The following is a 14,943-nucleotide window of genomic DNA, read 5'->3' as shown; positions in this document are numbered from 1 at the left end:
ACGACCAAAAGGAAGATGGTGGCTGGGCCCCTGGTGGGTTTGCACCAGGTTAGATGTCCTGTGTGGCTGGATGCCTGGGCCCTGCCAGCCTTGATCTGGACCTCCGGGCTTCTGGCCTTTGGTCTGGAGGCCTGGGCTAGGAGGCTGAGCTTGTTCACCTCTCCATGTCATAGCCTCATCTCAATAGTACAGCTCTGCACGGCCCCTGGATAGTTGGGGCTGGTTGTTTGGATTAATGTAGGTGGATGGATGGATGGATGGATGGATGGATAGGAGGATGGTAAGTGGGTGGATGGGTAGAAGGGTGGACGGGCAGATGGATGGGTGGGTGGGAGGGTGGTAAATGAATGGATGAGTGGATGGATGGGTGGATGAATGGGTGGATGGATGAGTGCATAGATGGATGGGTGGGTGAGTGAATGAATGGATGATGGATGGACAGGTGGGGGAAGGATGTGGGGAAGGATGTCTCCTTAGGAGGACTTAATGGCACACTGTCAGCCAGGGCAGCTACTGAAGAAACAGCGTCACCAGGAGCTGAAGGGCCATGCTCAGAAAACCCTTCCTCCCTGAACTCACACCTGAGCACATGGAAACGCACTACACCAGCCTTAATTTCGATGCCAATCATGATGCAGTCTAGAGCAAGGAATTATTTTTGTCCCTGAAAGCCCCTGCTGTGTCATCTGCAAATCCTGTGAGAAGGAGTTGAAGATCCTGGGCTGGTCAAGGACAAAACCTAATTACTTCTATTCTGCCACAATGGCTGGGAAGGCACCAGGCCCACGCCGCATCGGGTCTGCAAACCCCAGGACCTCTGTGCAGCACTTCCTCCCAAGTGAGCTTTCTGTGGGCTGGACCAGAGGGCAGGGATGCCACAGACCATCTCATTCACACCACTAGAAGCTCCTGGCTGTCGACTTCCTCACTCTCAAGGAGCACACTCTGATTTTGCCCAGAAGCCAGAAGCTCTGTCCACCACAGCCAACATAGGATACTAGCAGGATCAGGCCTCTCTGAGGCAGCCGTGAGGCTGTGCGTGCGCCCTGCTCTGGGAGGCAGCCACTGAGGGATTCTGAGTCCCCAGGCAGCTGCCAGCCGTGTTGTTGCTCAGCAGGTCAGGACTCGGCTGCCACTGAGAAAAGCGTATTTCTCACCAGGCCACACAGGGCACTTGGGGAGGCAGCAGGAGGGTCAGAAGGCTGCAGGTGGACGAGGCCAGGCCAGAGGCTTTCTGGGGTTGGGTGGTTTGCACGCAGAAAGAGCCCCTCAGCGGGTTTCTTACTGCCCCTGGGAATTGCCCAGTCCGGGGAGGGACAGTCCCTTCAGGGTCAACGAGGCCCCAGACGTCACAGCATCAAATATAGAAAATTAGAAGACGAGGTTAATACCCAGGCCCAGCCCTGACCCTCTGCAGGCAGTGGAATCACAGGCACTGGCTTCTCCCCACTTGCACTCAAGGGCTGCTGGGCCAGCCTGGTTTGGGGGCAGGCATCTGATGGAAGCCCAAGCCATCGGGGCTGGGAATAAGTGGGAGCCAGGCCTGGCAGCATCCTCTCCCCATTGCTCTCCACCAGGTGCTTCTCAAACATTGCTACAAAGCAGATTCTGATGGAGGAGGGCCAGGACCCCATCTGTGTGCCCCTCTGCAGCTTTGACCTGACTGGTCCTCCTGCGGGCCCCCTTCTGCAGCATGCTCAGGAGTTCAGTTAGGGCAAAGCTGACCTGCGGCCACCATGTCCAACCAGGTCTCCCCAGAGCAGTGGTGAGGTCTGCAGAGTCCACTGTGAATAAGGGCAGCAGGATCTGGACTCCTACTCTTCCCCTGTTCCCTAAGGCCACAGTGATGCTTCGTGGAGCCAACTCCAGAGGCCTTGAGAGTCGGGGGTCTCTGCTGGAGGCCCTGGCCTCCTAACTTGGGCCTGGCCCTGTGCTGATGCATCAGGGCCAGCTCTACTCTAGGAGGCCCGTGCGCTGGGGGCCTGGGCTTCGTGCTGCCTGCAGAGTGTAGGGGCCCTGGTGGCCTCCTGAGTGTCCGCATCATGGGGCAGGACAGCTGCTCCACGGAACCGCGACCCCAGTCAGGGCTGTCACAGACACAGGAGGGCCGGGGCGGGGTGAAGTGTGTGTAAGTGCACCTGGGTGTGTGTGTGCATGATGTAGTCGGATGAGCATGAGGCCTGGACCGCAGGATTCTAAACTACTCCCAAAGATTCTGATGAAGAGTAAAGTTTGTGGGCTCCTGTGCCAGCCTCTCCACCAGGAGCTCTCCAGAAGCCCCACTGTGTGCACTTGGGCTCAGGTATCCCTTCACCCATCAGCTCAGGGCAAGTGAGGACCAACAGGGCTCGCTGAGAAGCTCAGGGCCACGAGGGGCGGGTGTCATGCTGAGCTACGAATTAAATGAAGTCAGAGTCCGGAAAGCATCTCCATAAAAATGATGGAGGGCACGTTCTCCTCCCAGCACTATGCAGAGGAGGGCAAAGCCAGGCAGCTGGGGTCATCTGCCCTCTCACATTCAGACGCGGGAAACTCTGGCCTTTAAATAGTGCGGCGCTGCAGGAAAGTGTCACTTGGGTTATGGCGATGCGTGGAGAGATGGAGAAGCTAGTGGGAGACAGGGCACCTTGCTTCGGTCGGGTGTCATGGGAGCGCCGGGCGCAGCCAGCCGTGATAGCCACACTCCCGCAGGGCTCCCCGTGGGCTCACAGTGCACAGCGGCGACGAGGACAGCCTGACCTCCGTGCGGTGGATGAGCCGCTTGCTGGCTCCTGTGCAGACCAGTCACAAATTCCGGTTTCTGCAGAAGCAGGGCCCGCCCACAAGGGCAGAGGACCCTCAGGAACCCCCGCTGGAACCCCAGCTTAGACACCAGCTCCAACGTCCGAGGGGCTCCGATCTGCGGGGCCCCCTGAGCTCCTTCCCTCTGCAGAGCTGCCTGCAGACCCGACACCTGGTCCTCCCTCCGAATTGGCTGTTTCTGTCTGAGGGCCAGTTAACCACGCTGACTGAGGTCATTAGTGGTTGAGCCTGGGGTGGGTGTGACAGTCGTGCTCAGCCCCCGTGACTCTGCTCCGTGGCACCCCCTCGGCTCTGGGTGGAGAGGCAGCTTCGGGGGTCATGCGTAGTGCCGGCTCCCACCCCATGAAGCCACTGTGTGACCATGGACCTGTCTCGTGACCTCTTGGTGCCTCAGTAGTAAGAGTCAAGTTCACCCCCAGTGCACCTCCCAGTACCACCTCCTAGTCTGGCTTCCTCGGTTAGGAATGTAGCAACAGAGAACCCCCAAGGCAGGCTGGGACAGATGGGGATCTGGGCCTCTAGCAAAGCACAGGGCTGACAGGCTCTACCCTTCTATCCACCATCCTTAGTGTATAGACCTGAAGCCTTGGGTGTGTGGCCTTACGGCCGCAGGATGACTGCCATGCTTCTGGACCCTATGTCCTTAAACCCTAGCTTTCCCCGAAGCCTCACCCTGAGACTTCTGCTTTCATCTCATTGGCCAGGATGATCTTCAGGCCACCTCTAGCACGGGGTACAGTGTGGGGGCACATGGGGTCTGTGATGTGACTTGAGTCAGGGTCTGGAGCCATGGCGTCATCACCTCCATGTGGCAATGCCCCCGTTGAGCCCCTCGTCCCTTGTGCCCCTGTTGAGCACAGAAGTTGCCTGTGCGGTGATGCCCACAAGCCCCGGGCCCAGCTCACTCTGTCCTAGCTCAGGGGCAGGGGCGCTACTTCAGGACAGTTGGCTTCCACCTGCCACACGACACCCCTGCCATGGGACCCTGCCTTCCCTCTGAGGACAGTTTTACCCAAGAAAGGGATGGGGGCCTGAAGGGGCCCTGAACTCACCACAAGGCCCCACACGAGGGTCTGTGTCCAGCCGTCCCCACACGACTAAAGCTTGACGCCCCTGAGCCAGATCCCGCAAGGCCTTTCCAGCCATCCTGTCTCAGGGCTGTGCTAGCCACACGTGGCTGCATAAATCAATTCCAAATTAATTGACATCTAATAAAATGAAGATGCTGGCTCCTTCGCCTGGCCAGCCACACTTCAAGGGTGCAGTGGCCGTGCGTGGCTGTGGCTACCATACTGGCCACCCAGATCCAGAACATGCCCATCCCTGTGCAAAGTCCCGCGGGGCAGCAGGGCTAGTGGCTAACACATTCGTCACAGGGAATCCATTCATTCACCGAACAACTGCTTACCAGGCACGGGGACTGCACACAGGCTGCTCTGAGTGCCGCAGTGGGGGCGAAGGGAGGGGAGGGCAGTCGTCCTGGAGCTCACATGTCGGGAGGAACGGACCAGGGGAGCCAGGAGGCCGAGGGGCTGAGGGGCTGCAGCTTCAGAGGGGACGGTGGGGACGAGTGGCATCTGAGCAGAGGCTTGTGGGCGGCCTGGCACAGAGGCAGGGGGTGCTCCCCCAGAGGGAAGAGCAGGTGCCCAGGCCCTGGGGGCATGGGGGGGCAGAGGGAGAGGGTGGGGAGCCCTGGGAGCACAGTGACGGCAGCAGAGGCCTGCTGGGCCCTCCGGAGACACAGTGTGGTGGTGTGGTGGCCGCAGGAGGCGTGAGGAGCAGCAAGGCAATGTCTCTGCAGGCCTGCAGGGCTCCCACTATTGCACGTCCATGTTTGCCTTCGGGAAGATTCCTGGTTCACACGTTTCCACCTGCGTTCCCAGTTCCAGCAGCTGGGCCGGTGGCTGGGTTTGGTGGGAGGCCTGTGAGTGGAAGTGGCGGAAGTCCCCAGGCTCGCTGCACAGGAGCCCCGCGTCCTCCTGGCACCCGGCGACCCCTCCCCCAGGAGCCACGCAGAGTGTCGGCTGCTCACCGCTCAGCACAGAGAAGCAAACTTCAGTGGGACCCCTGGTCCCGGGGCAGGATCTGTGCCATCGTCTCAAAGGAGCTGCCCCCTGGGCCCTGTGCGGGGGATGCAGAGGGGTGGTCCGGGGTGGGCAGGGCACCAGGCAGCAGGAGACTGGTGGCCAAGAGCTCAGATCATAAGGAACCCACTGCCTCCCCCACGCGCAGCAGGTCCAACTTGCCCAGATGTGACCTCCAGCCAGGGGTGGTGTCAGTCGTCAGCTGTGAGATCTGCCCTCCTCTCTGCTTTCTGGGGGCAGAGTCGGGCAAGGGAGGAGCAGGGATGTCAGGATGGTCGGGCTGCGTGGAGACGAGACAGACCCAGCACGCATCAGGGCGTCGTGGTGCAAACCACTTTTCTCCCGTGGGTGGGGTCTGTGGGGATGGTCAGCTACTTCGGGGGATGCTATTTTCAAGGAAGCAGCTATAAGACGTTCCCTTTAGCCAGGAGTGTGTGTTTGGGGTGCTCGGAGCTGCATTTGCGAAGTAAGTGCTAGATCGCAGGTGTGTGGACGGGTTGGCGTCCTCTTTTCAAATTAGTTTGTGGGTCTGTTCCCGGGGCTGGGGGGCGGCTGCTGGTATGTGAGCCCTGGGCCAGGCGCCCCCCGCGCCCCACCCAGAGCAGGCACTCGGGCAGTGGGGGGCAGGGGGATGAAATCTGGCAGGAAACCCAGAAGGAAGGCACCGTGTGCCCAGGCCCCAGAGCACTTGGCCCAAGGCCACCGATGCTCCTCCTGGGGAAAGCCCACGGTGTGGCGCCCTCTGGAAGGCGTGTCCTGGGGCCTGCAAGCAGGGGTGTGGGCTACGCCGGGAAGGGCTGGGGGACCCAGTGGCTGTCCGGTGTCCCCAAAGGTGTGGCAGTGCGGCGGCAGCATGGAGGTGCTGCCCTGCTCGCGCGTGGCTCACATCGAGCGTTCCAAGAAGCCCTACAACAATGACATCGACTACTACGCCAAGCGCAACGCCCTGCGGGCGGCCGAGGTGTGGATGGACAGCTTCAAGTCCCACGTGTACATGGCCTGGAACATCCCCATGACCGTAAGCTGCGTGGAGGCGCGGGGGTGGGCGAGCCGGGCCGGGGTGCAGGCGCACCCACCCCAAGGGGCCCACCTGGGAGAGGCTCCCCGGATGCCGGTCCCGCTGAGGGGCCCCACGCTTTGTGGGGGATGATTTCCATGGTAAAGGGAGCTGCTGGCGGCTGCATGTGAGCGTCGGCTCCTCCCCGATCTCCGGCACCCGGGGCTCACCCACCCAGGGGTCCACCCACCCACCTAGAAACACCCACAAACCGGCCCCACGTCGGTTCCGGGGCTGCGGGCCACTCCAGCTCCCCGCCTGCCAGCCAGCACAGCTACGTGGCTCCTGTTTCTGTTTTGCTGTGGCTGAACACACGTGATACCCAATCTAGCACTTCAGCCTCTCTCGAGCACGCAGTTCGGGGCGCTGAGCACACCCAGAGTCCTGCAACCGTGGACTAGGCAGTGACCTCGTTCCAAAAACATCCCCCCCCAGTCAGAATCGCTCTGCCCGGGAGCTGCTAGCCCCCGTGTGCCCGCGCCCACGGCCCCCGGCCTGATCCGTGTCTTCCAATGTGCCCATCCTGGGCACTTCCTACAAATGCACCCTACAGCGTCTCCCCCACTGTGTCTGGCTCTTCCGCCGAGCTCTGTGTTCTCCAGGTCCATCGGCGGTGACATGGGCGCCGGGGCTTCCTCCTCCCTGGGGCCAAATCTCCACATCCAGGGTGTGGGAGGCCACCCCCCCCCCCACGGACGCCTGCTTCCGGTCCAGGTGCTTTTGACACATGTCTAGTTAGGGGCCACTGTTTGTGATTTTTTACTTTGTAATCAGCTAATTTCCCATAAATAGCCCATATTCTGGCTTTTCTTAGACGCTTAGGAGACCTGTTCCCCTGCCTCTGTGACAGTGATTGAGGGCAGGTGCTGAGAGAGGCCACCCCTTACGTGGGGTGACATCCAGGCTGCTGGGCACCCCTGCACTCGTGCTGCTTCCCCGGCCATGGGAGCGTGTGAGGCCCAAGGTCCCCCACACCCATCAGCCCACAGTAAGAGCCACATCTTGTGTCACGACCCTGCACACACATGTGACCCCGGACACACGTCCCTGTCCACACACAGAGCTTCAAACACGTGACACAAGTCACAGAAACACACTGTGTCTGTTACGTGAGTTTCTCTCCGCACCCGCCCGAGCCAGCACGCCACCCAGCAGCGGGCCGTGCCTGGCCCTTGGGTAATGCTGCCCCGGTGCTAGGCGGGGCCGCCGGCTCACACGACCCCTGGGAGGGAGGAGGGACCACTGCGGGCCGACCCACTTCCCCTCCAGTTCCCCACATGGCAGTTTCCAGCAAGAGGAGGAACCCGACGGAAACACGCTTATCAGAGATGGACGGAGGGCTCAGTGCCTCTTGAGAGCCTCATTTCCCACCGAGGGAACAGATGCAGGGAACGTCCCCATTACTTGTCAGAAGGGAACCCAGGTGCTGTTCCCATGGGGCCTGCAGGCCGCGGGCATGAGGGGCCATCTGTTCCGAGCCAGAGCCAGCAGATGCCCTCCCATATCTAATTCTCGGGGCCTCGGGGGCCTCCACTCCCACGACTCACCGGATCCTGATGTGAAGGCCCTGGGCTATCTCTGCAGCTGTGCCCACGACATGGATGAGGGAGCAGGGGCACCCCGAGGGCAGCCCCAGCCACGGGCTTGGCCAGCTGTCTGCAGCCCAGAGTGGAGCCAGAGGAGGGCACCGGCTCAAACCTGCTCACACCCGCAAAAGCTTAGTGCCCGTTGCCGCAGCCAGGACCCCAAGGCTACCCTGCGGTTCAGCGTTTGGCTAGAAGGACCCAGAACTCAGGGAAGCTGTTGTGCTCAGGGTGATGGTTCTTGCAGTAAGAAGTACAGACTCCCAGGAGCTGGACAGACAGCCCTCTCACAGCGATGCCCTGGGGTGCGGTGCACAGAATGTTGCTGACCAGGGCCGTCCAGCAAGCCTCAGTTTTTTCTAGGGCTCGTCCACACACACATGGCCAGCCTCCCATTGGGCTGTGGGAGCAGTGACCAAGCTGATACCCTACCATGGCCCAAAGCTCCCGTACATCACCCCGCAGTGTAGACTGTCTGCAGAGATGCCGGCTAAACAGCACTCTAGTCAGGCAGTGTATTCCCAGGGCTCAGAGGTGACCTCCCAGCCAGCCCACAGCCAGGGGCCCTCTGTCCAGGTTGGAGAAGCAGGCCCCTCCCATCGGGAGCTGCCGCCCAGACCTCCAGGGGTTCTGGGGGAAGAGAAGGGGTGGGGCTGCCCCCAGGTCTTGGGGGTCCCCCATCACAGGTAGAGACCTGGCCCTGGGGACTCAGCAATGCCAGCTCCCTTCCTGCCTCACTTCCCACCTTGCAGAACCCAGGGGTGGACTTTGGGGACGTGTCTGAACGGCTGGCCCTACGGCAGCGCCTGAAATGCCGCAGCTTTAAGTGGTACCTGGAGAACGTGTACCCGGAGATGAGGACCTACAACGACACCCTCACGTACGGAGAGGTACCGCCTCCACTGGGAGGGCCCCCCAGGCCACACCCTCACCCACAGGCACACGAGTGCTCACGGGCACAGACAGCCACATGCACACATACAGGGTGCGGAGCAGAAGACATGCCCAGGCTCACAGCCAAGTGCCCGCATCCGGAAGCACACAGTGACACACGTACGTGCACAAACACGGCCACGCGCGCATGTGCACATCTATTCATCCGCATGAACGTGGGCCCCCGTGAATACGTTAGAGCCTGCCCTCGTGTATGTGCAGGTGCACACAGACGCGGAAGTACACATTTGCACGCAGTTTTGCTCATGTGCACACAGACTCATGGGTCCCGTCCTGAAGACAAACTGTCAGGTGAGCAGGGGCTCCAAAACCACTGGCACGGACACAGTGACACACTCACAGGACCACAGTGCATTGTCCAAGTGCAAACGACACGTATGTGGGCTCAGACTCGTTGACCGCATGACATGCCCGTGTCTGCACCAGCCACTGCGGGCACAACCACACCCTCGGGTCTCTCCCAAGCCAGTGAGAAGGGCGCTATGTACCCTCCCCTCCCCCGGCCCATCACCCTGGTCGGTGCTGCTGGGGAAGGCGCCCCCTCCCCTCGGGGCTCCAGCTGTTTCTGGGGAGCCCAGGACCCCATGTGGAAGGAACATGTGCACTCCGGCCTGGCTAGCGCCCGCTGTGAGGCTGGGAGAAGGAGTGTCCAGGGCGACAGTCCTGACTGGCCTGTCCGTTCCTGCAGCTCATGCTCCCAAGGTGCTGGCCACCCAGCAGGCCCCTCTGCCCTGAGTGGGGACGGGGTGGCCTTGCCCTGGTCTCCGGGAGCCCCCACCCTCACTGTGAGGTTTCTCCTTCGGTTTCTGGTCATAGGTGAGAAACAGCAAAGCCAGCGGCTACTGCCTGGACCAGGGAGCAGAAGACGATGACCGCGCAATCCTCTATCCGTGCCACGGGATGTCCTCCCAGGTAGGGCGCGGCAGGCTAAGTCCAAGCTCTCAGGGGCAGCGTGGGGACCCTCGGGAGATCCCCCCTGCCCCAGGTAGACTCAGGGCAGGGCTTGCAGTGCCAAGCACTTGGGCAAATGGCTTGCCTCGGTCTGCATCCATCCGATGGGGCTGTGATGGTCCCTCTCAGGGCTCTCGTGTGGACCAGAGTGGATTGTGTGGGAGAGCGTTTGCCATAGTGTGGACAGAACCTGGAGGGATGATGGTTCCCGCTCGTTCTTACAAGCTCCCCCCAGTGATCTTCAATCATTGCTGGGCGCGGGAGGTGGCTTTGGAAATGTCTCCACTGACGTCCAGGCTCCAGGCCCACAGAACCAGATGACGTAGGGGCAGGTGTGTGTTCAGAGCTCAGGGTGATGCTGAAGTGCAGGCCCCGGCGTGGAGCCTGATGACTCTGGTCCCGGTAAATCTTCTGCTGATAAAGGTGATGCTCCAGAATGACGTCAGCTTTATTTAAATTGAGCCCCAGAGTGATTTCCCCAAATGACATCGGCTCCCCTCCACGAGCTCTCTGCGTCTGAGTAGCACTCGGATGTCCGTGCGCTGGAAACCTGCAGTGACCTGCGCCAGCCCCGGTCATGGAGAAGCGGTGGAGTGTGGCAGGCATGAGGGCCGGGCCTGTCACGCTGGAGCAGAGTGTGGTTTTCCCCTCACTGTGCCCCCACACAGCCTCGTCCCAGGACCCCACTGGGCCTCTCCCAGCTGCTTCCACATTGAGACAAAAGACAGATTCACCCGCCAGGAGTCTGACGTGGCCTCAGAGAGGACATCCAGTCTCCCGGGCTCATCAGACACCGGGGTCGATTCTCTGGCTGGCGCCCAAGGGGAGGATGTGTACGCACCAAACAAAGAACTGCAGGAGGTGATCGGGGGACTGAGTTGTCTCCACGTCCTGGGCACGAGACAGATGCCACAGACCACGTAGCCCGAAAGACTGCTCCTGATGTGGCTCACACACGTGCTGGTGCCACGCCAGCCCAGGCCGCCCAGCAGGACCGAGGACCCGCTTCCAAGCTGGGGCTCACCCGGCCGGCGAGCTGCGCTGTCTGCTCAGGAGGGCCGCAGACCCTCCCGTGGGACCTCTCCCCAGGCCGCCCGGTTCTGAGGGCAAGCACCCCAGGACAGCCAGGGGCGCCCACTTCAGAGGTCGGGCAGCAGCACACCGTGATGTTCACATGCTCCCCAGAAAGACCCAGAGGAGGTCACAGATCCCCACCCTTAATAGGAGAGCTCAGAGTCACTGCCACGGAGCATGTAGGGTGGGAGCTGCCTATGTTCCATGGATCGTGCTGGAAAACACAGCAGCAGTGCATCCAGGTGTGTGCAAACCCGCGCCTGCAGGGAGAGGGCTGAGGTACAGGGACACCTGCTGGTTAGTGGAGCCGCTGCTGCCTGCTTCCGTACTGCGTCCATGGACTTTCACAGCAGCCCTGCTGGGCAGGCGCTGTCAGAAACTCCTGCACAAGGGACCCCAGGCCGAGGAAGTGGCATGACTTGCCCAAGGCCACAGCTGGGAATGGCAAGGATCTCTAGGACTGGCTTCTGCCAGGAGCACATGTGAAGTAGGATCGAGGCATGCATGAACTCGGGGTCGCCTTCCCCGTGGAAATGTTCAGCTCAGGGTTGTTTGAGGGCAGATGGGGGCCCTGAGGGCATGTGTGACAGTCTCCTCCTCAGAGCAAAGTTCTGGGAGGCAGCGAGGCAGTCCTGCTGGGGGATCTTAGGGCGGGAGCAGGGCCGGAACGGGCTATCTGAAGGGCCCCCCAGGTGCGCTCTCCGGGCACACCAGGCCCTCCCCGCCGCCCCAGGGCTAGTCGCGGGGAGTGGGCTGCTGGGGGTGGCGCTGCCTCGCCCTCCGCCCTCCCTGACACCTGTTCCCGCCCCCGCGGCAGCTGGTGCGGTACAGCACAGAGGGCCTGCTGCAGCTGGGGCCGCTGGGCTCCACTGCTTTCCTGCCGGACTCCAAGTGCCTGGTGGATGAGGGCAGGAGCCGCACGCCCGCCCTGAAGAAGTGCGAGGATGTGGCCCGGCCTGCGCAGCGGCTGTGGGACTTCACCCAGGTCAGCGGGTGGCCGAGCCCCCCAGGGCCCCTGGGCTGGCCCCTGGGGTGGGAGCTGTGAGGGCAGGAGGGGCTGACCCCTCTCAGAGGTTAGGCTGCTTGCCCAGGGACGGGGCCCACTGGGCTGGTCAAGCACTGCAGTGCCCTCACACCCCTGCGTCCTCTGGCCCCCCGGGGCGCGGTCAGATGGAAGGGACAGACAGGGCAGGGCCCCTACCCAGACGCCCCGCCGCCGCTGCTGGCCAGGCTCTGCGGGAATCACCCCCCGGGCCCTGGGGCCGCTGGGACGATGACACTGGGTTAGAAGTTCCCGCCCCGAGAACAAACACTAGGGCAGGTGAGTCACAGGTGGCCTCCGTGCCCCCATCGGCCACTCCGACACAGGCCCCTGCCCAAGAGCAGCCACTGGCTAGGATGGCACCGGGTGAGAACCGCGCAGCATCCCCAGCGGGCCGCCGGCGCCCAGGGAAGGGCCTTCCAGCTTCTCCCAGCCCCGTGGCCCTGGGCCTCCTGTGAGCAGGTTCCTGCCCCCACTGCCATCCAGGGGGCCTTCCTCCGCGGGGCCCTGTCCACAGCCCCCTGCCCTCTGCCCACCCTCAGCTCGCCCTGCTCTGCGTCCATCCAAATGCCGCACACTCTTCTCTGGGAGCCCCGAGGTCGCCTTCACCTCCATTCACCCTCCGCGGTGAGGAACTCCCATGTGTCCTCCCGTGACCTCACCCGGAACCCCTGTCTCCCTCAGCCCTGCCAAGCACCCTACATGCCTGAGCAGTACCCTACCCCTCTCCCTAAAACCCAGTTGCATCCTACATCCCCGCTGTGTTCCGAGGCTGCCAGCGAATCACCAGACAGGCACACTCTCCCCCATCGTGGAGCTGGAACCCCAACCAGGCATGTACAGGGCGGTGCTCCCACATGGGCCCTGGGGGGTCCTTCCTGCCACTCCAGCCTCTCCAGGCCCCCTCCCTCCTCCTTCTTCCACCTGCCATCTGGCCTCTGTGTATCCAAATCTCTCCCCTGTTGAGGACACTGGCATGGGACGGGTGCTACCTGCTCCACTGTGACCTCATGTCAGCCGTCATGTGTGCTCAGACCCTGACGTCACATTGCCAGGATCTGGGGTCGAGGATCAGAGTGTCTGATCTGCTCCTCTAGAACTCTCCACCCATGGCACTGCATTGTGAGGGTCCTGGGAAACCTGCCACCATGGTCTTTGTACCCTGGGGAGCCACTCCCAGCCTTCCCTGACCATCCCCTTCCCCAGCAGGGGCTGCAGGTGTCTTCCAGGAGACATCCCTGTCTCTGTCCCCCAACCTCAGCCCTGCATGCCCTCTGCCATCACTCCCATGGGGTGGACCCATGACAAATGAACACTGTCAGGTGGCCCTGCCCTCGACGTTGGGGTCTGAGGGCTTCCAGTTACAGGAGAGGCTGCAGGGGTGAGCTGTCCTGCTTTGAGGCAGAGTCCGTAAGGGTCAGAGGTCCCCAGGACACCAGGTTTGGGGTTGGGATGGTAAGAAGCACCTGTTTGGAAAAAATGGAGGAGATATAGTATAAACCTGGGGTCCTCAGGCTGGGCCAGAGTCCTTGATGTCTGGAGGACCAGAGAAGCTGCAGGGGTGACCGATGGGCAAGTCAGATACGATAAAGGCAGGAGGCACGTGGGGGAGCCCTCCATCTCGGGGCCCTGTCTCCATTTTGCTAAGTCCCTCCTTAGACTCCAGGAGCAAGGCAGGCTGGTGACGTGGCTGGTAGGGTAAAGATGCCCGAGGACAGAGGACCAGGCAGGGACAAGGGATGGGGGACAGATAGTTCCCTGAGTCTCCGGTGGCCAAGCTGTGACCTGCATGGGGTGTGTCATCACCCCCACTCCCGAGATGCTCTCAGGGACCCCAAGGTGTCCATGCCAACCCGGTTCCCCTCCCCACAGAGTGGCCCCATCGTGAGCCGAGACACTGGCAGGTGCCTGGAGGTGGAGATGTCCAAGGACGCCAACTTCGGGCTTCGGCTGGTGGTGCAGAGGTGCTCAGGGCAGAAGTGGACCATTAGAAATTGGATCAAGCATGGGCGGCACTGACCCCAGCCCCACCCTGCACCCCTCCCCTGATGTATACCTTAAGGACCTGGGGAAGGCAGCGGGTCCACCTGCTGGGCCGGGTGCCAGGACTCAGGCCCCTTCCCTCCTACCGCGCCACTGGGACCCAAAGGGCCCTGGATGTGCTCTGCGCCACCCCTGGCCGGGACCTCAGCTCAGCTGCCAACAGGCCATGTCTCTGGGACAGCGGGGACCTCCCCGTGCACTTGGAGGCAGATGCCCAGGACCAGCCACCCCACCAGGAGCACAGACCCTGAAGCCAACTCCAGCTCCAAATCACGTGCCTTTTCTCCGGTATTTCCTGTCCAGGCCACTGGGACGGCCCACTCTCTGCATGTGCTGACGCCCCTGTACATTCCCCCTCGTCAAAGTAACCCCCGAGATCTCAGAGGGCTGCCAAGCTCCCGTCCCCTCCAGGCAGAACTGTGCCCTCTTCCGTCTTCTGGTCATCTAAGGCAAAACCCGGGAGAGCAGAGCCAAGCCCTCTCCAAGGCTGGGGAGAGGGAAGCACAGCAGCTGCAGCTGCAGCGGTCCGCACGGCGCCCCGGGAGCGCTGAGACTAGGAGATTGTGCTGCTTCCATCTGGCACGGAGTGGATCAGAGGGCACAGGGCTTGTCTCATCCACAGGAGTCCCACCTGCTGGGTCGTCCGGGATCGGGGCCCCTGTTGTAGCATCTCACCCAGGGCCAGGCACTTCCCCTTATTGCTCTGAGGCAGGGGTCAGCAAATGATGACCCACGGCCCTGTGCCTGTTTTTATAAATAAAGTTTTATTGGCACACAGCCACACCCATCTGTTCATATATTGTCCGGCACAGCTTTCTTGCTCCAGGGCCAGAGTGGAGAAGCAGCACAGGCCCCACAGGGCCGTCCCAGGGGCTCAAGAATGCTGTCCCTGGGCAGGACGGCGTTTTATGATTGCACTGAATGTTACAGGGCAGATGGGGTGCATCTACCTGGGGGCAAAGCTGGATAGTCCTGTCCCCGTCCCCCATCAGACCTGGTGCCCAGCTATACCCAACACCAGGTGCACCTGACACCAGCTGCTCCCTGAAACTACCAGTACCCCCATACTGGCTGCACCCCTATGCCAGCAGCAGCCTGACACCAGCTGCACCATAATTCTGAGTGGAAGGCCTGGGCCATCTGATGACAGGGCCTCCAGGCTGGCCTTGCTCACCCAGACAGAGGCCGAGCCTCTGCAAGCCGAACCACCCAGTCCTCCCTCCCAGTGGGGGCTCCCGATATGTCCTCCTGCTGTCCCTCCTGGGGTCTCCCAGGCGCAGAAATAGCGGCGCCATCTGTGATTTCCAAGGCGCCCCCATTCTTGTAGGGTAGCCTGGAGCAGGTTGGCAGGGT

General features: G+C 61.9%; 1 protein-coding gene across 1 annotated transcript in view; it reads left to right on the top strand.

Moving 5' to 3' along the window:
• GALNT9 (polypeptide N-acetylgalactosaminyltransferase 9) overlaps nt 1-14,367 on the top strand; it is a 75,618-nt gene extending 61,251 nt beyond the window's left edge. Inside the window, exons 7-11 of the mRNA XM_041728346.1 lie at nt 5,719-5,904; nt 8,279-8,416; nt 9,297-9,392; nt 11,323-11,490; nt 13,420-14,367. Coding sequence (XP_041584280.1) covers nt 5,719-5,904; nt 8,279-8,416; nt 9,297-9,392; nt 11,323-11,490; nt 13,420-13,566 — 735 coding nt within the window. The 3' untranslated portion in view covers nt 13,567-14,367. The remainder of the gene's footprint in view (nt 1-5,718; nt 5,905-8,278; nt 8,417-9,296; nt 9,393-11,322; nt 11,491-13,419) is intronic.
• The last annotated feature ends 576 nt before the right edge of the window (nt 14,368-14,943 follow it).

This window comes from Vulpes lagopus, chromosome 14 (genome assembly GCF_018345385.1).
Source record: "Vulpes lagopus strain Blue_001 chromosome 14, ASM1834538v1, whole genome shotgun sequence".
NCBI lineage: Eukaryota > Metazoa > Chordata > Mammalia > Carnivora > Canidae > Vulpes > Vulpes lagopus.
This window is presented reverse-complemented; position numbering and strand designations above follow the sequence as displayed.